Below are 25,732 nucleotides of genomic sequence, written 5' to 3'. Positions count from 1 at the left end.
TTTTTATAAACAAAATGTAAAATAGTATGTATAAAAAAAAAAAACTGCGGCAACCTCTTTGTATTGACTCCGGTCATAAAACAAATAAATAATAATTATTTTTGTCAAAATTATGCTAAAATGTGACTAAATAACATGCTATACTCAATTATAGAAAGTTTGAAAGCATTTTAAAAAAAATATAAAATTGAAAATTTTTGATTTTTGAATTTTTTGAAAAAATTGCATATCTTCCGTTCTAATTAATATTTTTCAAATCTGTAAATTTATAAACCTTCCTTGGCCCGAGGTCTAACATTCTGCCAAATTTGGTTTCAATCTGTTCAGCCGTTTTTAATTGATGCGCGAACAAAGATTCTGTGACATACATACATACATACATACACGAAATTTTTTATTGGTATATTTGGAATCCTTGATACTTAAAACGAATAATTATGTGTGAAATTTAATGTTCTAAGCAATGTACAGACAAAAGTCTGATTTTATATATATAGATTAATTAATAATTCGAAAACAAAAAAAGACGTCACTTTTTCAGAATCAGTTATGGAAAGTACACATATTAAGCTTTATTTTAAAGAAAAAAAAGAGAAAAAATGCCGTTTTTTAAAAAAAAGTGAAAAATATTTTTAATTTTGAAAAAAATTAGTTAAATTGTTAATTAAAAAAAAAATTTTTACACCATTCGAAAGAGGAGGAAAAAACCTTTCGAAAACATATAGGTCAAAATTTTGTCCACTCTACTGTATTTTAGCTATATTAGCTAAAAGAATCCACTGTCCACACGTTACCAAAAACTTTAACCCCCTCTCACCCCTACAATTTTTAATAAAATATCTTAATATTTTATGGGTAAAGTTCTCTCCCATAGTATTAAAGTTTGTGCAAAAATCAGCCCGATTTGAAGACTTTCGATTTTAAGTTAGGACAATTGAGGAATTTTGCCCCAATTACGTATATTTCTTATTATTTTTGCAACAGTTATGTTACATTTGTATAACAGTTATGTGACAGAATTTATTTAAGGCATACAGTAATAATATTAGATTTCTAATACAATGTATGTAATGTGTGTATCAGTGTATTCCCTATATCTGTATCTACACATTCACGGAAGACTCTTGCAACCCTCGTCGGAGGCTGACAGGGTGACGGATTTCACGGGACGCCGAGCTAACGAAAAACTAGTCGGCTGTGAGGTGAGAGGGCAGAGACTTTACCCCCCTCTTAACCCCTTTCACCGACAGCTTTCATCCAACATTCCTGCAACACGTGAGATACTGCTGCTCAATACTCAAAAATATTATCGTTTGTTGTCCACCACTAACTGAAGGATTAAAATCCAAAATCGTCAATTGCAAAATGGAAAATACTCCAAGAATATTTATTCCATTTTTTTATTTTACACCATCTTTCATTTTTTTAATCCTCAGACGTATTTTAATGGAAAATATTAAAAAATATTTATATTGTATTCTACTGAAAAATAAACTTACTTCATTCAAATAGCCGATTACAATGGAACCTTGATTATCCGAACTGTAAATCATTTTATCGGATGCGGAACTTTTTTACCACCTCTAAGGTTCCACTTAAAGCAATTTAATTGATTTCAATAAAAATTACTTTATTCCAGTAAATATTCTATTTAATAATAGACGCATTTGAGATTTATAATTTTTGAATTAGAAATTTTCTTTGTCAATACGTGATAATTTTGTTTAATTTTGAATGTGTGTAGATGAGTGCTAGTTAGAGTGTGAACTCAGTAATTTTCTTGTACATAATCGAATCGCGGTAAATAAATTAATAGTAGGAGGAGGGTCCATAAGGCCAATTTTTTGGACCAGACGTCGCACATTTTTCCATTGCATTTCTGAATAGTATAGGCATCAAGAGCATTTCAAAACACACAATAAAAACCCTTTTACGTTGGGACAAGTGATAGTTATACTTGATCAAAGTTAGAGTAACGTTGCGAAACGAAGAGTATAAGTTCACACTATTTAATCTTCAACAACGAAAGCACTTGAATGAAACTTGTTATTCTTTACTAGGAATGCTCGTTTGCTTAATTGTTTTAATATTCTGACGACCGAGTGATAAAATCATTGTTTATATTGTTATTCTAGGGTTTTAAAGGTCGGTGATCACAAATCTGACGTCAGTTTTCAAAAATCTAAGATGGCGAGTCCTAAATGGCGGACGAAAAAATTAAATCTCGGCTAGATTTGAGGAAAACTTGGTACTCGTAGGTTTTTTGGGTTGATGATCAAGAATTTGATATCAGTTTTTAAAAACCAAGATGGCTCACGGAAAAAATTGAAACTTAATAGGATTTGCTATAAACTTGATACTCAGGGGATTTCAGGGTCTCTGATCAGAAATCTGATGTTAGCTTTCAATAACTTACAATGATTGTAAACTACGTTAATAATAAGCACGAATTATATTACATATTTTTTAAAACTACGATTATTACTATACACTGAGAGAAATGGATAGTCAGATTTTGATGTTAAAAAGATGATGTTACACGATACTATCATTATGCTACTGCCAACCATCACAGATGCTAAAAAAAATATAGTTATGCTACCCCGTACTACCAAGATGTTACTCCTGATAATATTGATGGTAACGGTGACTATCTAGATAGCTGTCTGTATACGTAGCATTAAAGATGGTCACCCTAACCACAATTATGTTACCCACTACTATAAATTTCTCTCCGTGTATGTACTGTTCCTTTGAGGGCTTGTTAGCCCTAGGAACTTATTCTTTTCTAAATAAATAAATAAATAATAGAAATTTACTATAGAGTTTTTTCAGGGCCGCTGATAATAAATCTGATATTAGTTTTCAAAGATTTAAACTTGTAGTTAATATCGGATTTCCATCACACGACATAATATTAACAATACTCGAACAGGCAAAAAATATTCAAATTGAGAAATTGAATTAATTTGCAAATCAGATATTTCCTAATATAATTAATACGACTGTATGTAAACTTTTTTATCCATTCTGGATACGCCATTTTGAATCTTTGAAATTGGATACGCCATTATCAATTTTTGAAAATTAACATCACATTTGTGATCAGCGACCCTGAAAACCCATGACATGGTGGCGACTAAAAATAGTCAAAAAATTTCCTTGACATTTCCCTGATTCTTCCCTACAACTGAGTGTTAAAAACACTCAGAATATTTATCAGGGAAGGCCCTGACAAATATTCTGAGTGTTTTTAACATAGTTCCTAATGAATAGTAATTCAAGTAAAATGTTTTTAATATGATTCATTTCAAACAGGGGAAAAGGATGTTTTTAAGGATTCTTAAAAATTTATAGAAATAATTAATAAAATTCTTTATATTAATGTTAGTATATATTTAGTTAAAGTATAAAATAATTTTACAACGCTACAATAAACATTTAAGTAAAATACCGAATTAAACAATTTGGCCCTCAGTAGTTTTCACTTAAATTATTCTAATTATATTGTTTTTTTGAGTGACTTGATTTTTTTTCATTTAATGATTCTTCTTCTCACGGTGAGTTTAAACTGATTATTATGAGATGAGAGGTCTAAACAACCAAGATTTCTTTTTTGGGATGTTTTCTATACCCACAAAGAAGATATTTCCAGGAAAAATCCAAATCATCCGTCGGTCCCTTTTTGAGAAATTTGATTTTTTCTATAAAAACGCGTAATTTTTCGCTTTAGAATCTTTTCATGTAACTAATTGTCAAGAAAATATATTCTTTATTATTTGTCTGAATTACCCAGGTAGAAATTTGTCAAGTATTACTTGTTTCCTTCCAGTAGCTGTAGAGTCGAGAGCGAGTTTTACTTGCCAAGACAATCTGGCCAGTCCTGAATAAGTGACTGGACAGTTTCACTGGATAAAAACAATTCCCCTCTGTGAACAGTACTTTTGTCAAGTCACTGAACAGAAAATCTGATCATAATCGTGACAAGAATTTCTTTCCAGACACTGGCCAGTCACTAATCTGAAGAATTATTTAAGATTCTACCTAGAAAAACTGGTCCATCACTGATCAGAAAAACTTGCCGAATCCTATTAAAAGAACCCAGGTAGAAGGTGACTTGATGGTAACTTATCATAAGTACAAGTTTAAGAACTGCAGTTCTATTTCAATTGTGACCAGAATTTCTGACCAGTGACTTGTCAACAATAAACAGTTTAGTCACTTGTCAGAGACTAGACGGGTTATCTTGTCAAAATTTAGAAAAATGTAAACTTTGGTAATGTGACAGTGAAACGATCATGGCCTTTAAATAAAAAATACGAAAAATTTTATATTAATTAGTAAAGAATCATAATTTTAAAAGCATGTATAAAAGTGTGCATGTTATCTAAGATTATGAATGTTTTAAAAAGACTGTTACTTTAGACTTTTCTGTTTTTGACCGTATGGAACATAAAAATTATTTTTAATATTTAATTATAAATGATTGACTAAGAGTGTAGGGGCGATTGGGGAATTGTGGGCCACCTCTATTATATAATAATATTTACAAGTTTGATCATCCAATTTTTTTTTTATTTTCTTTTGTTCGTCTAAAGTAAATTTTTCATTAGCATTTCATAACTTTACAACGCTTTACAATTACCTACAAACCATTAACAAAAATCACCTGAAAAATTGCATTCAAATATTTATTTTGGGCCTTCATGTTTTTATTGTTTTTACAAGGATTTTCAAGAATTAATTATAGAGAATATTTTTTTAAATTATTGTGTGTCATTGGTACCTACTTTGAATCCAAAAACAAAATTTTGCATTAAATTAAAATGAATAAATTTTTTCTAAAATGAAGCATTTGGGGAATTGTGGGACCCTTTTTGGGGGGAAGTATTTGTTGCTTGTTTTTAGCGATTTAATTGGAAATATTATTAAAATCACTCATAGTTATAGTAATTTAACAAAAACAATTATATTCATTGCGATTCAAGCGATAGAGCTGTTCAATTAAAATGTGTAATTAATTGAGCCTATTTTACTTGTCTAAATTGTGATTCCAATTAATTTCATTTTCTTGCTTTTCGTTTTCTAATTTTATACTAATAATTAAACATTTATAACATTTTTAATATTTCTAACCATTTAATAAATATATTTCATCGTTATTTTTTTTAACTCAATTTAGGCAGTGGCCCACAATTACTTAACATTTTTAAAAATCATAAAAGTGCACTCTTTGGTAAAACTGAAATTTCTTTTAGATAAGTGATAATTTTGGTAAACTAACTATGATACATGATAGTTTAAACCTCCTACTGACACGAAGAATTTTAAAATTTAAAAAAAAAATTTTTGTGTAAGATATTGAGCTAAAAAATTGTGTGGCCCACAATTCCTTAGTGTTTTTTTCTTAGTGTCAAGATTTTCTAGCTAGGAATTTGGAAAAATCTAGAATAATTCTTTTAATAGGATTCGGCAAGTTTTTCTGATCAGTGGTGGACCTGATTTTCTAGGTAGAATCTTAAGTAATTCTTCAAATCAGTGACTGCTGACCCAGCAACTGACCAGTTACTATGGAAAAAAACAAAGCACCAGTTCCATAAAAATACACTCTTAGTCAATCATTTATAATTAGATATTAAAAATATTTTTTATGTTCCATACGGTCAAAAACAGAAAAGTCTAAAGTAACTTTATATAAAAGTTATGACTGTTTCACTGTCACATTACCAAAGTTTACATTTTTCTAAATTTTGACAAGATAAGTCGTTAAGTCTCTGACAAGTGACTAAACAGTTTATCTGGTCACGATTTCTGATCATTACTTCTGACAAGTCACTGGCCAGAAATTCTGGTCACAATCGGTTACCAGTTCTATAGTTCTTAAACTTGTAGTTATGATAAGTTACTATCTAGTCACCGTGGCTGCGTGGTAACGCACATTCGTTGTGTCTGCAGGGTCTAGGGTTCGATCCCCCATACGTGCGGATTTTTCATTCTTAGATTTAAGTGTTAATGGTAGAGTAATTGTTCATTAGTCCTAAATATTTGAATAAACACAATGATATAAATATATATGTAAATATAAACAAAATAAAAAGAGCCAGGAAAAATTATATTTTATTCTAGATTTTGAGCAGAAAACTGTCCAGTTACTGGTCAGATACTTGCCAGTCACTGGCCAGATAATCTAACCAGTGACTGCTAAAGCAGCGCGTTACATTTCTTATCAATCACTTGACAGATTTTCTGGTCAATAACTGGACAGAATCTAGTAAAACTTCATAGTGACTGGTCATAACAGAGTTAAAATTTCTACCTGGGTAGTCCAATTCTTACAAAAGAGTTCGCATTTAAACATTATACTTTTATTCGTTGCTTTATTACATTTTTTCTGTTTTTTTTAAATTTGAATTAAAAAGTGTAAGATTTTATTGATTGAAACAGTTGTCGGTTTGTTTAAGAGATCAAGCCATTTTTCATTTATTTCGTTTAAGTCATCAGCTTTAGTTATGTATTTTCTTCTTTCTGAATTTAAAGAATTGCACTCTTTTTTCATATGTAAAATATATTCATTTTCCTGTAGTTTTTTAAAACAGTTGTTACAATATTCTTTGGATTTAATGTAAACAATTTTTTTTCCAGATCAGTCTAGTTTGAAATTAATTGATTAGTCGCAATTGATCGAACATATTGCCCACCTGACCAGCCCAATTGAGTTTTAGGTCTGACGATACACGTTTGTTTAAAATTCGCAGTCTCTCATAACCAGGATGGTGAGTTTTTTTAAATCTGAATTCCCGGTCAATTTTATAAAATTTCCCGGTCAAATTGTTATCAATAATAATTAAATACTATTGTTGTATAATTTTTTAAATGAACAAGAATGAGAACGAAAAAATATGAAGACAAACTATGTCTTTAGTTTATTATGTAATTAGTAATTTTTGAATATTTAACAAATTTTAAGAACAAATAGTCGAAAGAACACAAGAAATTCCCGGTTTAAAAAAAATTTCCCGGTTTTCTACTTTATAATTTCAGTACCTAAGGGTTTTTCAGGTCGCTGAATTCGAGTTTGACCATCATTTTTGAAACTTCAAAATGCAGGATCCAAATTGGCGGACATACTTTTTGAAATTTATTTGGATTTTTATTAATTTCAGTATCTAGGGGTTTTTCGGGTAGCTAAATTCAAATTTGATCTTCATTTTTAAAAATTCAAAATAGTAGACATAATTTTTAAAATTCATTTGGATTTTTATCAATTTCAGTATCTAGGGATATTTTGGGTCGCTGAATTTAAATTTGTCTTTCAAAATAAAAAATTATGAATTCAAAATGAGGGACGTAATTTTTTTAATTCATCCCGATTTTGATCAAATTTTGTACTCTATTCTATATCTTTTGCATTAGCTGATAAAACGAATCATGACCCCAGAATATGCCGCGTGGAGGCTGCAAAGGTTTTACATTACACTTTCTGTTCTTTGTTTTTTTTGTTTATAATATCTATTTAAAATTTTAAAATTTTGTCCGACATATTGGATCCACCATTTTAAATTTTTTTTGACGTCATATTTATATTCAGCGACCCCAAAAATCTTTGTATACTAAGTTTCATAAAAATTCATCTAACAGATTTTGCTGAACATTTAGGGCCAATCATATGATTATTATTTTTCCAAACAGCGAAGGGGTTTATAAGAATCTTTCAAATTTTTTAAATTCTTTTGGTCCAAGTTTGCCAACCTGCATTTTCTAAGAAAAAAGTTTCGTATATTCGCATAATTCAAGTTATTTGAATCAAATAAATATATAGATAAAAAAAATTATTTGAATGAGATAATTTTGTTTAGTGTGCTAATACTTTTACGTATGAAAATGGAAGAACATTAATTTATTTATTATAAATTTGGTATAAGGACTACATAAATAATTATTTGACGCAATTAAAGAGATATTGCTAAATAAAATAATTAATTATGAAAAATAATTGCATATTTCACAGTGCAACAGCATTTTTATTTTTGGAATCGCATAGGGTGATTTTTATAGGTTTTTTGATGCTGAATACGAATCCGTAATCAGAATTGTTCCATCACCCTAGATTTTTGAGAAATTTGACCTTGAAAATTTAAAAAAGGCCGTTTTTGGGGTACTTTTTGGTTTTTTATCAGGATATAAAAATTTTTCCTAGGGTTTTCACTATGTGCGTACGAAAGCCCATATCTACCTTAACAATTTCCAATTTGGACCTTTTAAAAATATCTATTTTTCGATGAGTTATCTTTGTTTGAAGTTCGCGTCGCATCATAAAATCAGCAAGAATGCCGTTTTTGAGGTATTTTTTTGTTTTTTATCAGGGTACCAAAATTTTTTCTAGTGTTTTCATGATATACGTACGAAAGCTCATATCCTTCTCAACAATCTCCAATTTTGACATTTTAAAAATATCTATTTTTCGATGAGCTATCCTTGTTTGAAGTTCGCATCGTAACGTCAAATGGGATAACAGTGAGAAAAATATTAACATAATATTAATATTATTAATATTAACCCATTAAATCTCAAGCAGATACCAATGATTCATTAAAGAAATTATTATATTTTTAGGAAAATCAAAAATAAATTGACCATTTTTTTTGTTTATCATTTCAAATTCTTTAACAATAATTTAACAAAAACAAAGATAACTCATCGAAAAATAGATATTTTTTAAATGTTTAAATTGGAGATTGTTGAGGAGGATGTGAGCTTTCGTACGCATATCATGAAAACCCTAGAAAAAATTTTTGTACCCTGATAAAAAACCAAAAAGTATCCTAAAAACGTCCTTTTTTCAATTTTCAAGGTCAAATTTCTCGAAAACCTTGGGTGATGGAACAATTCTGATTACGGATTCGCATTCAGCATCAAAAAACCTATAAAAATCACCCTATGCGATCCCAGAAATAATAAAAAAGTGAAATTCTGTTGCACTGTGTTTGATATAAATAAGGGAAATTCCACGTCAACACGGACAGAGCTCTAAACAAAAATAGCTTTGATGGATTTAAACGTTCTAGGGCTTAAAAGATTTCTACATTCATGTACTTTAAGATGCCGATGGGCGTTTTTTGCAAATTTTCATTTCCGATGCCAATAGAGCTGTCAAAAGTCAAAAGGTCAAAAAATCTCAAAATACTTTTATGAATTAAAAGCAAAAAACGGGGTAAATTATTTTGTAACTCATTCTTTAACAGTTTTTAGGGTCCCCGAATATAAATCTAAAGTTTTTTTTAAATTCAAAATGGCGGATCCAATATGGCGGACAAAATTCAAATTCGAACAGATTCTATTAAAACTTGTTACTCGGGGGTTTTTAGGGTCGCTGATTACGAATCTGAAGTCACTTTTTAAAAATTCAAAATAGCGGAAAAAATTTTCAAATTTGATCCGATTCCCTTAAAATGTGTTACTCGGAAGCTTATGGGGCCACATATTATAAATGTAAAATCACTTTTTAGAAATAAAAATGGCGGATCCAATATGGTGGACAAATTTTTTAATTTGATCAGATATAATTAAAACGTGTTACTCGGGGTTTTTTTAAGGTATCTGATTACGAATATGAAATCACAATTTGAAAATTGAAAATAGTGGATCCCATATGACTGAAAAAATGTCCAATTTGGATACATTTCGCTTAAAGTTTGTAATAATAACAAATTGTTTACATTATAGAACAGTATGAAGCTAGAATTTCTTAAAAGTGACTTCAAATTCGTAATCAGATACGCTAAAAACCCCCGAGTAACACTTTTTAATTAAATGTGATCAAATTTAAAAATTTGTCCACCATATTGGATTCATCATTTTCAATTTCTACAAAGTAACTTTATATTCATAATCTGCGACCCCAAAAGCCCCCGAGTAACACGTTTTAAGGGAATACTGGTCAAAATTGAGAGACCACCCATTTTCAGTCGAATGAAAATCATTTTAAAACATAAAATTTATTTAAACTAAAATTTTTTTCTACTCATTTTTTTAACCCCTTGACTGTGGATGACGTGTATACACGTCATGAAAAAAACTGGCCCAAACTGTGGATGACGTGTGTACACGTCATGGCCCAAACAATAAAAACATCTTAACGTATACTCGCATAAATTCTTACTCGGAGGTTTCTAGGGTCGCTGATCACGATTCTGAAGTCAGATATTCAAAATACATAATTTTTTATTCAAAATGGCCGCCAAAAATTTTGAAAAATTTCAAAAGTGGATAAATTCTCTTAAAAATTAAAACTCGGGGGTTTTTGGGGTCGCTGATCACGATTCTGAAGTCAGATTTTTAAAATATATGATTTTTTATCCAAAATGGCCGCCAAAAATTTTTCAGAATTTTAAAAGTGGATAAATTTTTCTAAAAATTCTTACTCGGGAGTTTTTGAGGTCGCTGATTACGATTCTAAAGTCAGATTTTCAAAATACATGATTTTTTATCCAAAATGTCCGCCAAATTTTTTTAAAAATATTAATAGTGGATAAATTTTTCTAAAAATTCTTACTCAGGGATTCTTTAGCTCGCTGATCACGATTCTGAAGTCAGATTTTCGAAGTACATCATTTTTAATAATCGTCTGCCATATTGGATCCTCTTTGTTGAATTTTGAAAACCTAACATCGGATTATAGCAATCAGCGACCCCGAAAATTCCAGACTAACAATTTTCAGACCAATCCAATCTAATGAATTTTTAAAAATGAGTTGCTATATTGGATCTGCCATTTAAAATTTTTAAAAATTAATGACTGTTTCGTAATCAGCGACCACAGAAACCCTCGAGTAAAGTATTTTGAAATTTTTGGACCATTTGACTTTTGACAGCTCTATTGGTATCGGAAATGGAAATTTGCAAAAAACGCCCATCGCCATCTTAAAGTACATGAATGTAGAAATCTTTTTAGCCCTAGAACGTTTAAATCTATCAAAGCAATTTTTGTTTAGAGCTCTGTCCGTGTTGACGTGCCGAGTGTCCCATAAATATTTAGTTATTTTAAAAAAATTATTTTATTGATGCAAATAAATATTTATTTGAATTAAAATCCATGTATTACTGAATCAAGTAATTTTTCTAATTGATTTAAAGCAATATTTATTAGATCCAATTATTCCATTCATTTGACTTAAATAATTCGACTTTGCTACAAATAACTATTTATTTGATACTACAAATTAAAATTTTTATATCAAGGGCAGTTCCATACGAAAAGTAAATAGTTTATCACCAATTTTCCTTAAAGTTTGTAATTTTGTAGTATTTGGGGTACTAAATAACTGTGCCAAACAGTTTTGCAAAAAAAAAAAATTTTTGCAAGATATTTAGATTTGAAAAATCAGAAACTGAAAATAAATAAATAAATGTCAATTTTTTATAATATTGAAAAAAAGTTGAGAAAAATTAAATTTTCAATAATTTGTTTAAACAATAATTTTTTATTGTTAAAAAAATATGCTAAGGACATCATGGAGTTTCCTAAAAAAATTATTTTCTCAAAATTTAAACCTTCCTTAATAAGTGGGTTAATTTTTAAAGAAGTGCTTTTTGATGTTTTTGAGAAAAAAATTTTTGAAGTTTGCGCTACGAGTTTTTGTGCGTTGCGCTAACTAAGTATCGCCTATATCAGTGTATTTTAAAAGATAATATGACCTTTACTGCTCGCCTCTAATACATTTATTAATTATATACGTATATATTATTATTATAAACAGTTTAACTATATATTTTAAACTTTTTTATAAAAATTATTTTCCTTTTTAATTGTAAAAAATCTTCTCCTCCACACTTTATCCAGGCTTATATTTCTAATTTTTTATTTTTATGGTCTTCAGTGGAACAAAAGTCAAACGTTATTGTATCAAATTTATTTTCTACTAACTGAAAAAATGCTTTAAGGAAAAGATTTTTTACATTAACCCATTGATGCCTACAGGCAAAGGAATGCAGATATTATAAAAGTAATTATTGAAGTCCTGGCATGGGATCTAATGATAATTTTTGTCGTTGAATGTTAAAAAAATATTTTTTTAACAATTTTTTTTATAAACAAATGAAGAAAAATCGATTTTTCTAAGAAACTTATAGCGCTATTTGATTCTACGCTAAAAACCACTACGAAAAGATATATTACATAATTTTTTAAAAAAGACCTATTGGTGTAAAAATGTTATAAACAATTAGTCTGCATTCATATTGTATGAGATATAAGGATCGTTTTTGAAGTTAAAGATTTTTTTAAACAAAATTAGCTTAATCAAGAGAGTTTTTGACGTTAAAAATTTTTTTAACAAAATTTTTACCTCAAAAACTATTTATGTAAGTAGAAATAAATAAGAAAATGTCTTCCGAGCGAGCGAGGAGTATGACGCTAGTATTTAAGTATCTTAATCCCCATACCTGTATACAATAAAACGCAACGCTCGACACCATAGTTTGAAATAATTGATAAATATGTTGCCAAGAGTCAATTTGAGCCTTATATATTAGTGACAACGTAGAATCTGAAGCCAATGAGGTTTTTGTTAAATTCTAATTTAAGTTATCTGAAAAAGTTGCTGAGTTACTAAAAATGGTACCTAGATATGTATAATTTTTTACCACCTCGATTTCGGCTTTATCATAGGGTCAAAATTTCTCAAACTGATCACTTTAAAAAAAATAATTTTGATTTTTATCTAAAATAATTTTTTTACTCCTCGTAGAGTAAAAAATAGACCCTGAAAATTTTTTGTGTATGTTATTAACAATTTAGTTTTTTTGTAGTCTTAAATTAAAAATATTTTTTCTCGAAAACTATTTGACCGATTAGAAAATTACGATATGGGTTTTGGCTATTTGGGATTTTGATCTAAATAATTAAAATGTATATTTTCATAAATAAGAATTATATTTTTGTCGATTTTAGTCGAAACGGGGGTGTTTCGGCCAGACTAGCTTTTTGATACTATTTTTTTCAAAAAAAAGGATGTGAAAAAGGCACAAAATTTTTTTTTTCGAATTTGAAGTCGGATATTAGAAATTCAAAATGGCGGATCCAATATGGCGAAAGAATTTTGTAGAACTCATAGAATTCAATTGAAACTCGTTACTCGGGGGTTTTCAGGGTTGCGGATTACGAATCTGAAGTCGGCGTTCGAAAATTCAAAATGTCGGATCCAATATGGCGGACGAGTTTTGTAAAAACTCATGGAATTCAGTTGAAACTCGTTAGTCGGATTCTGACATTTTGAAATTCAAGATCAAATTTTAATCAGCGATCCCGAAAACCCCCGAGTTACAAAATTCGTTCGCCATATTGGATTCGCCATTTTGAATTTTTGAAATCCGACTTCAGTTTCGTAATCAGTTCCCTAAAAACCGCAGAGTAACAAGTTTTATGTCAATTGCATTAGAATTTAAAATTTTTTTTGTTTATGTATGAATGTCCCTAAAGTTCAGTTTAGATTCTTGCTTTGCATAAAAATAAAAATGCACACAAACATGTATAAAAAATTTTCACCACATAAACTTTGTTGGAGAATCAATGTAACAATTTAATTGAAATGGGTTGAATATTTTTTTCCCAACGAATGTAATGAGTGTTGTATTATGTCATGAGTGTCCCAAACCTTTAGCCCAAGTTTTACCTTAGAACAATTCTAAAATGTTAAATAAATAGGCATAATACTATTTTTTTAACTATTTTTTTTAATTATTTTCTCAACTTTACCAATGCATTAAATATTATAGAACAGAGTCATAAAATAATATATTAATAGCAAATTCTTATTTTCTTGGCGAAATGAAAATGTCATTTTTTCATTTTAACTCACTTTTCTCTGTATTTTGTTTAATTTAAAATGTTTTTCTTTATCAAACGTAACCTTATAGTGAAATTTATGGTTCGTTTGAGTTTCATAATTGTAAGAGTAACGAAACAGTACTTGTCCCTAACAAATTAATCATCACTAAATGGAAAATTGTCAAAAAATTTTTTTTTGAAAAATTTTACTGAGCGCACGCGCAATATTGGCACTCAGGAGCGTACACAAAATTTCGTGCGTCGAAAACAAAAAACAAAACAAAATACAAAGCAAAAAACGTTTTCCGTATTTATACAGAATAAAATAAATGTTTTCAATTTAACTATAATCCGCACACCCCCTTTTCGTTAGAAGAAAACTCCGCAAGAGTTTTCGTTGGTGTGTGTTAAATTGAAAACGATCGAATAAAATTTTAAAGAAACGAATAATAATAATAAAATACAAAACACAAAGAGTCTTTCAGTTCACCTCACCGTTTCATCTGCTTATTCACGGGTCGCATTTTTTCTTTGCCGTAAACGTTAACGGTTACCTGCATCAGCTGTCCGTTGACGTATTTCAGTAACTTCCTTCTCTTTGGTGGATTTTGGGATCTTGAGTCGACGTTGGACGCACGGGTTGCTGCGGGAGCTTCTTCGGGCGGGATTCAAACGGTTTGGCTTTGCAGTCATCCTGTGGTGTCGTTGAGAGCGTACGTCAATTCCCGTAAAACAGGGCGTTCAGGACATTGAAGTTCAGTACGTTGACATGATATCGTCCTCCATTGTTGGTCCGTACACGATGACGTAACGATGCGAAAAAACACTATGACGCACTAGGCGTCTGTTTTATAGCGTTTCCGCGAATTTACGAGTCCTCTGGCGGCTCAACGGAAATTTGAAGCGGAAGCGCGCACTTTTTTTAAACTGGAATTGCTACCTCGTGGCGTCGTGTGGTCCGTTATCTTCTTCATGAAACGGCTTGATGTCCTTGAAGTCGGTTCTCCAATGGGCACGTCGAACGTGGACGTCTAATGTGCCGTGCTGACGTCACCCATTTGATTAACATTGTGACGTCAGCACGGCACGTCAGGCGTCCACGTCTGAACGTATCCATTGTGGAACCGACTTTACGTTGGCTCTGGCGATGTTCCCTTGGTCGTCTTTTAACTCGATGATGGTTCGACTCACAATTCTTTCGACTACGTACTTTTTTGAATAACGCGGCGCTAATTTCGCAGAAAAATTGTCGATGGCAGAGGACAAATGATGTTCTCGTTTAACAACTTTTTCTCCAATTTCCGGCAACCAGTTACGTCGTTTCTTGTCGAAATTACGGCTTTGATTCGTGAATGCTCGTGCTGAATTAACGCGTACTAATTCCAACGTATCTTTTAATTGTTCGACTAACGGTTCTCGGTGTGACATGTTCTTTTCTTAGTCGGCTTTAATCGTTTTCGGCGGTAAAATTTCTCTTAAGTAATTTAAATACGCGGGCGTAAATTGCGTCGATTCGTGTTTCGCGGTGTTAACGGCGAATTGAAATTCGGGTAAAAGATTATCCCAAGATTTTTGATTTTCTCCGACGTACTGAGAAATTATCGTTTTTGCGGTTTTATTCGTTCGTTCCACCGGGTTACACTGCGGTGCGTACGGTATGGCGTTCGTTGTGTATGATTCCGAAACTTTCTACGACTTTTCGAAAATCGTTTGCGGTAAATTCTATGCCATTGTCGGTAATGAGCACTCGTGGCGTTCCGTAACGTAAAATGACTTTATCTTTAAAAGCTTGAATGATCGGACGTGTTTTCTGTTCTCGTAGCGGATGCAATTCGACCCATTTAGTGAATTTATCGAACATCACTAAAATATACTTGTTTCCACGCGAAGATCTCGGTAACGGACCCACGATATCCATGGCGACGTACTCCCACGGTTGAGTCGCGTTGCACATTCCCATCTTTCCGGCTACTTTCGTTTACGATGTTTTATGTCGTTGACAAGAAACACATTGTCTGACATACTCCGCGATGTCGCCATTCATGCTGGGCCAATAATAATTATGCGCGATCCGAGCTATTGTTTTTGCAATACCGAGATGACCCGCAGTCGGCGCGTCATGATTCTCGTTAATCACTTTGTTTCTCAACGGAAATGGAACGCATAATTTCCACGTTTTCTCGCGTTCGGTGAAATTCAGGGAGTGATGGTACAATGCACCATCGCTTACCGTGTACTCAGGATATCGATCGGGATTCTCCTGAGTGGCTTGCAAAAGATTTTTGTACCAGTCACATTGTTCGGCTTCTTTAATAACAAATGCCGTTTCGTCTGTTTTGTCGTCAGAATCGTCTTCGTCGGGAAGTGGGTCACGCGATAGAGCGTCGGCAACTTTATTTAGTTTACCCTTTCGATATTTAATAGCAAAATCAAATTGCTGCAAATAAATACTCCATCTCGCGATTCGTCCGGCGGGGCTTTCGATCGATTGTAGCCACTTTAACGATATGTGGTCGGTTACGACGGTAAAAGAATAACCTTCAAGATAATACCTGAGTTTAGAGATACCCCAAACAACTGCAAGGCACTCCTTCTCGGTAATCGAATAGTTTCTTTCCGATTTATTTAATGTGCGGCTCGCGCGCGTTAATACTCGCAATGGTACGCAATAACCATTTCTTTTCCGTCAGTTTCTTGAGTTAAGACGGCGCCGAGTCCGTCTTCACTCGCGTCGGTTTGCAGACAAAAAGGTATAGAAAAATCAGGGACAGCGAGAACGGGAGCTGTCGTTAATTTTCCTTTTAACAACTGAAACGCGGTGCCTTGACCGTTTTCCCATTTCCACTTATTCTTCTTTTGTAAAAGGTTCGTCAACGGTTTCGCAAGCGTGGAACAATCGGGGATAAATCGACGATACCAGGACACAATGCCAATGAAGCGACGAAGTTCAGTGATATTTTCCGGCGTTTTAACTTTAACGATAGTTTCGACTTTATCAGGGTCAGTATGGATACCTTTTCCATCGACGACATGACCAAGATACGTGATTCGCGTTTTGAAGAATTCTGATTTTTCCGTGTTTATTTTCAGATTTGCTTCGCGTAGACGTTTCAAAACCCGTCTGACGTTTTTCATGTGGTCGCTGACCGTGTTGCCCAAAACAATTACGTCGTCCAAATAAACAAAAGCAGAGACACCGAGTTCGGGACCGAGAACTTTTTCAACGATTCTCTGAAAAGTTGCAGAAGCGGAATGTAAGCCAAACGGCATGACTTTATATTGGTACAACCCACGACCGGGAATAACAAAAGCCGTGATCGGACGACTTTCTGCAGCCAAGGGTATATTCCAATATCTGTTACGAAGATCGATTTTCGAAAAATATCTCGAATCTCTGAGTCTATCCAAAGTCGCGTTTATGTGGGGGATCATATACAGTTCACGAATCGAGACTGAATTTACTCTGCGAAAATCGTTACAAAAACGATACGATTTATCTTTTCGCTTCGTCAGTACGATTGGTGAACACCACTCTCCGTTAGCGGGTTCTAATACCTCTGCCGCTATCATTTCGTCTATAATGCACGTTGACAGGTTGAGCACCGGGCTTAAGATGTATAACATGTTCACCTTCCGTAGTCGGTTTATCTATTTTCTCAAAACGTTTCATATCTTTTTTAATTACGTGAAGTGCATCGTTCATTTCGTCTTGATTCGAAACTTCGATTTCTTTTACGTGTGCGATAGACGAATAATCGAAAGCATAATTCACGGCCGTTAAAATATCGATTCCGAATAATGAATCGACATATAATTTAGGCAAAATCCGGAAATTAGCGTTTATCGTTTTACCGTTAAATAGGATAACTAAATCGATAGTTTCGCGTACTTTAGCGCTTCGTCCGTCGGCAAATTTAACGTTCAATTCGGCTGAATTCGTTTTCACCGAAAACGGTTTTCACCGTTTGTTTTTATGAATTCGTACACGTCTTCGGATATATACGACCTACTCGCGCCAGTATCGAGAGGCGCGTGAAATGTCGTATTGATAAAACGTATTGGTTCGAAAAATCTTTTATCGCGAGAATTTACAACTCTGATGTCATCTGCGTCCGGCCGGTTACGTGTATCTCGTTCGCGGGCCGACTCTGTACCGGTCTTTTCGTGTCGGTCCGTCTTGAGTTTTCCGATTTTTCTCAATTACAATCGGTATAGAAAATTCCCGGAGTACCGCACCATGAACAAAATTTCTTGGCTGGGTTCTTGCAATTTAAACGACTGTGGCCGCCTTGACTGCAACGCCAGCAACTCTCTTCCCGGACATATTTATTTTCGACTGCCGCGACGGTTTCTCTCGATTTTTATTTTACGGGGTCCTTATTTTCAGTTTCGCTTACGAGAAGCGATTGTGGTGAAGGTTTATAATTTTTCTCCGTACACACGATTAGTTCGAACTCGTTCGTCAAGCTTATCAAGTCGGAAACATTACGTATATCATGACGTCTGATATAGCGACAGAACTCGGGTCTGAGATTAATGTATAATCTCTCGAGTTCGCTTTGTTGGCTCATTCCACCGTGACGTCTGATTAACGTTTGTAAGGCCGTGACGTAATCGTGTGCGGTTCGACGATTGTTGCGATACCATAAAATTGCTTTACCTTTAAAAAGCATTAGTAGGCAAGTCAGTAAATCGTCGAGGGGAATTTCGTACGTAATACTTAACTCCTCAATACGCCCGAGAAAATTTAAGACGTCTCCTTTTCCGTCAAAGGAAACACCTCATTTTCTCACTCGTTCGGCGAGACTGTTATCGCGTGGAGCGTATTGTCAATCATGGTCGCGTTCAGAGTAACGATCGCGGTCGTCCTGCTGATTTCTCGACAACGGTCGGGAAATATTTCGTGATTCGGGAAAATCATTCGTTTTCGGGCGGTGACGCAAAGCATCATTCACGTGCATGTCGTTACGTAGTCTTCGAATGGCAAATTCGCGATCACGATCGATGTGATGTCGATGATCGTTATTGGCACCTCCGCCACGGTTGTCTCGACGTTCATTACCCGGGGTATTTTCGTGGAGATGGTTATCTCTACGGTCGTTTCTACTCGGTCGGTTTGCGAGTAAAGCACCCTCACGGCTCGGATGACGACTAAGTGCTCGACTCGGGGGACGACTGGGTTGTCGGCTTGGAGCGCGGCTAGGTTGTCGACTACTGTCACGGATTAATTGGCGACTACCGTTACTACTTAGCCCATGCACGAATGCTGTATCACTATTACTTCGCGTTCCGTTGTTGTTTCTAATTTGGTCGTTAGCGTTTCTGTTTTGTACACCGGTCGCGTGGTTTCCGATTCAGTTATTGTGTTAAAGTTCGCCTTCGTTTCGAACTTCTTGATTAGCGTATATCGCGGCGCGTAACAATTTTTATAAGACATCGCGAGTTGAATCGACAAGAAACGGCATATTTCTCGCACGTAACGCGTTTTCCATAGCTGGTTTGGTCATAGACTAAATTCTGGTTTTTGTAAAAGCTTCGTTGTCGTCTGCCATCGTCACAATAAATGTCGTTTATTCGCGTTTACAATTATTCCGTCCCTGTTCGGGCACCAAATCTGTAATAAATGTTAAAGGTTGGGATTTGCTCGTCGGTCAGGGTACTTTTGAATAAGTTTTAACATTGCAATTACAGAATCAAACGAGATATATTTAAAAAACGAAACGGTCAAATTGAAAATACAGACAAGAAATATAAACGATAAAAAATGACGTGAATAAACCCGTCCACGCAAAGACGGCGACGGACAGATAGCGCGCTAATGATGTAAAAACCATGAGAATCAGTAGCAATAGAAATACGTGGAATACCATTTAAAATTCGACGATATGAACAATAAATCTCTATTGATAACGCGACCGCGTTTCTCGGGTTACAAAATTAAGTAAAAAGACGAAAACCGTACGAACGTTGACTTTTCTTATCTAAACGGTACCGAACGATTTCGTGGAAGAGCGCGTTACAGTACTTGAGGTAACACCTCTTAGTCTCTTCTGCGGTAAAACCGCTTTGTGGTAAAACCACTTTACTCTACCTGTGGTAAGACCACTACGAGAGACCCTATCGCGGTAATACCGCTTCGAAAAGTGACGGTCTCAGAGCTATAATCGTCACATATTCTAGGGCTGAACTATCTATACAATCGATTAAAGACTTCGTTGAGACTCTGGATGATGAATTATGTATCCTTTTGAAGCATGATTTTCTTGCCAATTCACAAGGCGATCACTTGAAGCAATTACAAAATTTAATTGGGCAGAGAGAATTTATCGTAATTCTTGACTTTGCTGAAAATTATACTTTTTGTATTCAAGATGTTATTCAGGCTCATCACTAGAATAACGACCAAGTGACAATTCATCCCTACGTTTTATATTACCGGCGTAATAATAATCTGGAACATCACAACTTTGTAATTGTTTTAGAATGTAATAAACACGATACGACTGCCGTTAATTTGTTTAAGAAAAAAATGATTTTATATTTAAAAAACATTCACGGGGAGCAAAATGTTAGAAAATTAATATTTTTTTCAGACGGTGCTGGGTCTCAGTAGTATAAAAATAAATATAATTTTTCTAACGTTGCTAATTACAATGATCCATTAGGAATAAAATAACACTTCTTTGCCACTTCACACGGCAAAGGTCCTTGCGACGGTATTGGTGGGTCAATAAAATGTTTAGCGAAAAAAGCCAGCCTTCAGCGTCCTGTGGAAAATTAAATAACCACCCCTAACATTTTTTTCAATAGGCACAAGTATTTAAAAAAAAAATTTTGCTTTCGGGACAACAGCTGAATACAACACAGAGTACAGATCTGTACGAAAAAGATATCGAAATGCAATTGCAGTCAAAAATACCCGTCAATTTCATTCTTTTGAATTTGTTGACACAAATACCGTTTTATGTCGAATGTTCTCTGCAGCTCAAGAATTTGTTGAATGTAAAACATAGAGTAAGCTAAAATAAGCTGAAATCGTTCAAGTTCGTAAAAAATTTATTGATATTAATAATTAAGAGATTTGTTTACTTTGTCATTTATATCAAATGTATCTATATAAACTGTTAAATTATATTGTGATATTAATATATTTAAACGGAAATTTTATATAAATAAATATATATATATACTAATAATTTAAAACTTTAGCTTTTTCTTAAATATTGAGACTGATACAGCGTATACAAACCTGCAGTGTAGCGCCAACGCACACGGGTGCCATGAGATCCATGTTTGTATTCCAAATATATTTATTTCAGGGTTGCCACAAAACATGGATTTTAAAACTCCATGACAGGGACCTTTTCCAACACAAATAAACACAAATATCAAGTGTGTGTTTGTGTTGTGTTCAGAACACAACACATTCGAATATTGAAATTGTGTTGAATACAGAACACAACACAATTCAAAAAATTGAAATGTGTTGTGTTCTGAACACAAACAGATTTCAATAGTAAATTGAACTCGCCACATGTGTTTAAGCAAATGTGTTTTTTCAAACACAAACACATTTCAACTTTTTGAATTGTGTTGTGTTCTAAACACAACACAATTTCAATATTCGAATGTGTTGTGTTCTGAACACAACAAAACTCAACACAAATTTTTAGTAACTGTCCCTGCTCCATGACTTTTCCAAGTTTTCCAGATCATTTTTTAAAAAATTCCAGACTCAAAAGTGAAATCGTTTTGATAAATTTTTGTCTAATTACGACAAAAATTTTTAAAATATCCAAGTTTATTGAGGAGCTGGATCGAAGAGCCGGTTCTTCGATCCAGCTCCTCAATTATAAATAACATAAGTTATTAATTTTTAATTTTATAAATAATTAAATTTGCTAGATTATTTGTGATACACTACGAAAAAAAATCCTAAGAAAATCATAAAAGCAATTTGTTATATTTGTGTTATTTTTAATTTAATTAAAAGTAAAAAATTAAAAGTTTTTGTTTAATTTCGTAAAACCAAATTTAATTTTGATTTATTATGTTATTGTAATGAAGATTTTAGTATTAGTTTTTTATATTCAGAGTTAATCCTCTTTGTGTAATTTCATTCAAAAAATATTTTTAGAAAAAATGCATTTTTATATGAGTTATGGAGGGGGAAAGCAAAATCAAAAAATTGATTTTTCTCGAAAACGGCTTAACCGATTTTAATTTCAAAAATGTGCTTATTGTAGAATCGAAAGACGAATTTTAAAAAAAATACTCAAAAAAATTTTTTTTTGAAATTTTGAAAAAAAATTTTAACAGGGTTATTGCAGAGGTACCACTTTTGAAATGTGACAAAAAAAATTTCTAAAAGTGGTTACTTTAACCTGTAGTTTTTCTAGATTTTTAAATTTGGTGGAACATATTCAAAAAAATGTAAAACCGAGACCGTAACGTCATTCTAGCATATGTGTACTTCGGCTTAAGAAATAAAATAGTTTTTTTAAACCTTTCAATAAAACTCAATTTTCATAATCATAAGATGAATAACAAAATAAATTTTTTTTTAATTTTTGCCCAAAAAACCCGGAAAAAAAAATTTTGAAAATTTTTTTAAGAGGGTTGTTGCAGAGGCAGCATTTTTGAAATGTGACAAAAATATCTCTAAAAGTGTCTACTTTAACATATAATTTTTCTAGATTTTTAAATTTGGTGTAAAATATAATTAAGTAGTAAAAGTTATTGCATTGAGAATGGTTTACATTATTCTAGTGTTGAAGCATTTTACGCCAGAAATATAAGAGTTCTTTATTTTAATCACAAAACACCAAGAAAAATACTTTTTATAGTGAATATTAGTAAATATTTTTTTAACATTTCAGGTTATCATTTCGATTAATGCGGGTACTGAACTTTTTCCTGCAAACTGTTCAAAAAATAGTAATCTTGAAGTCACAGAGGACACACAGACAACACCTATGTTAGCTGAAAATATAATGGATGATATGGAAGTACGATAACTTTATTTTATTTTTTACATTGAACTAAAATATCTTCAGCATTGAGGGTTTTAAATTATAATTTTGTCTTAAATTTTTTTACACAATCGAAATTAAAAAAATATTAATTTACTAGTAAATGTATAGATATATTAAATAAAAAATTTACGCAGGTATATTTATCGATTATATTGTTGGTATAAGTATTTACCCAAGAATGTCAATTTCCTTATTTTCAGCTTGTGCAAAACGAGAATGAGCTTGAAGAAAATATCGAGGATAATATCGTTTTAGAATTGGTTTTTGATTCAAAAGGATACCTTTTCGAAGAGGAACCTAATTTTGTTCGACGATTGCAAAATTTTTGTTTGTTTTATGTGCAATATCATAGAACAAATTACGGTAGAAATTCTATTATAAATAGACTATGTCGCGAATCTAACTTATACTGTGACAGTTTGGACTTTTTTGGAGTTATATAGTTTGGCACAATTTACTCACAGATTGCGCACAAGTATTTTAAGTTCATAAATGTTAAATATTGATATAATATCTGTTAATATATTAATAGATTTATTTTTGTATTTAATTGTAGGCAAAATTTTAGTCTGCAATATTTAGTATTATTTGTAAAGGGTTTTTTATCCCCTTTAAAAACAATAAAATAGAAAATTAAACTACTCTAACAATTACAAAATTTAAATTAATTAATCGTTGCAGCGCTCATAAAGAATTTTAATTAAAGCGTCAACAAAACATTTAATAGTAGTACAATATGTCGTAGATATTAAAACAAAAAAATCGTCCTTCGTGCACACGTTGTTACCCAATATTTTATGAATTGGCGCTAGTAGGTGATTACAAGCAGGGCAAAAAGCAAGAATGTGATATAGCGAATCGACTTCCAGATTACAAGAGGCGCAAGTTGCATCGGGGTGAAATATATATTTCTTTTTTTAAAACAACACGACTTACGTGCTTGTTTAAAAGTCTGATTTGCGCAATTATTCTTTTATAAAAAAGTGGCAAACTGGTATTCAGATATCCTTGCATACCCGGATTCAAAGAAAGATTTGGATAAATTAACAGACTACTAGAAGAGGGGCAACAGTTCATATCTTGACTTTTAAGGTGCGTCGCGAACTGTTCAAGAATGAGATCACTATCGGGAAAAAAAGACTCTAAATTGAAATTGAACCATAAATCTGATAAACCACATGGGTCAAAAAAGTTTTTTAATTGTGTAAACCAATTGAAATTGTTATTTGGATTTGCCTTTGCAAGCTTAACCAATCTTTCTAAACACAGCCTAGGGTACCTAGAAGAATCCATTTTACTAATTTTGTTCAGCTAAGATAAGGAAAGTTTTAAGACTTTATGTGCGAGATGAACAATTCCCAACTCAGTTCTAACTGCATAATTGGGTGTAAAAATAAATTCCAGTAATTATTTCAGAGTTGAATAATTCGAAAAGTGGTCAAAGTTCAGTTATTCCTTCGAAAAACCGCAACATGGATATTGAAAAAGATACACTTGATGTTGTACACGTTCCCGTTGCAACCAATGAGAATCTTCATAAAATTCAATCAGTTAACTCAGATTTGAATAATTCAGAAAGGAACTCATTTGTTAATTCAGGAAACCTCGTACTTGACACACCGCCAATCGATGAAACTACGAAAGAATTACAGGTTCGGGAAAAGGTCGTTAATACACTGCAAAAATAAGTGTCTTATTTGATATCTTAAAATAAGATGTAAGATGGAAAAATGGTATCTTACATCTTAAAATAAGATGTTTAGCGATAAGATACTTGTGAATTGTAAGATGCGAAAAAAATTTAAGTTACTAAAAACTAAGATGCATAAAATGTCATACATATAAGCCCATAGTTAACCTCAAAACTTTTTTCCCAAAAAATATGATGAAAATATGTACGGAGATACTTTAAACATCTTAAATTAAGATATTTCAAATAACTTAAAAATGACTACCAAAACATCTTAAAAAAGATACTTCTTTTTGCAGTGTACTTGTAACCAACAATCTGAAGCAGATAAATTACCCGAAAGTTATGGAAAATTGTTATTCTGGCCAAAAGAAGATTCGCAAAAGAAAACGAGTCGTGTAAATACGAAAACCAAATTTCCGTCTGTCTTAACTTGCCCTAAGTAGCAAAATATTGCGCAAAATAAAGAAGAACAAAAACGAAAGATCGAAGATGATAAAATAGAAAGAAAGAAAATCAAACAAGAATAGCAAGAAGCAGCGAAAATCGAAAAAGAAAACAGTCGTATTCTAAAGGAACAACAAAAAATTTTAAGAGAGCAAATAAAAATCCAAAAAGAAAAAGAGAAGTTTGCGAAGCAGCAAGAAAAAATTATGGAAATGGAGGCTAAACAATACGCTAAACAACAGGCTTTACGAAAAATTTAAGAATTAGAAAAGAATTTCAAAGTGATCTAAAATTTGACTTTATTTTAGAGATTACTATTTTGATAAAAAATATTTGATGTTTTTTAAAGTTATTTAATGTTATTGGGTACTATATACTTTTATTCAAATTATAATTCTTGTTAAAATTTAAAATTAACTTTTTTTTTAAATTTTGGAGTTGTTAATAAATTTATAACGAATTCTGTAATTAATATTTGTACCTACTAAAATATAAGAATATTTATTGTTAAATTAACACGGTATTCCGGTCCTGAAGCTTTGAGCACCACGGTAATACCTGCATTTGCATTAATTTTAAAAATATTGATTATTTATTAAAATATACGCTCTACGACATTCTCAATTTTTTTATTATATCAAATAAAGTCAAAGATCAATTTAAAAAAAAAAATTATACAAATATCTTGTGAGGTTTGTTTACAATCTATTGACTAAGTCTGCATTAGATTTTAAA

General features: G+C 32.2%; 1 protein-coding gene across 1 annotated transcript in view; it reads left to right on the top strand.

Moving 5' to 3' along the window:
• The window catches only part of LOC122513133, a 29,563-nt gene extending 6,260 nt beyond the window's left edge, over nucleotides 1–23,303 (top strand). Inside the window, exons 2-4 of the mRNA XM_043629406.1 lie at nucleotides 6,643–6,773; nucleotides 22,705–22,833; nucleotides 23,061–23,303. Of these exons, the coding sequence (XP_043485341.1) occupies nucleotides 6,771–6,773; nucleotides 22,705–22,833; nucleotides 23,061–23,303 (375 nt within the window). The 5' untranslated portion in view covers nucleotides 6,643–6,770. The remainder of the gene's footprint in view (nucleotides 1–6,642; nucleotides 6,774–22,704; nucleotides 22,834–23,060) is intronic.
• The last annotated feature ends 2,429 nt before the right edge of the window (nucleotides 23,304–25,732 follow it).

The sequence above is a fragment of the Leptopilina heterotoma genome, unplaced genomic scaffold, assembly GCF_015476425.1.
Source record: "Leptopilina heterotoma isolate Lh14 unplaced genomic scaffold, ASM1547642v1 Lhet_134, whole genome shotgun sequence".
Taxonomy (NCBI): Eukaryota; Metazoa; Arthropoda; class Insecta; order Hymenoptera; family Figitidae; genus Leptopilina; species Leptopilina heterotoma.
Note: the sequence above shows the minus strand (reverse complement) of the source record. Positions and strands in the feature narration are given on the sequence as shown.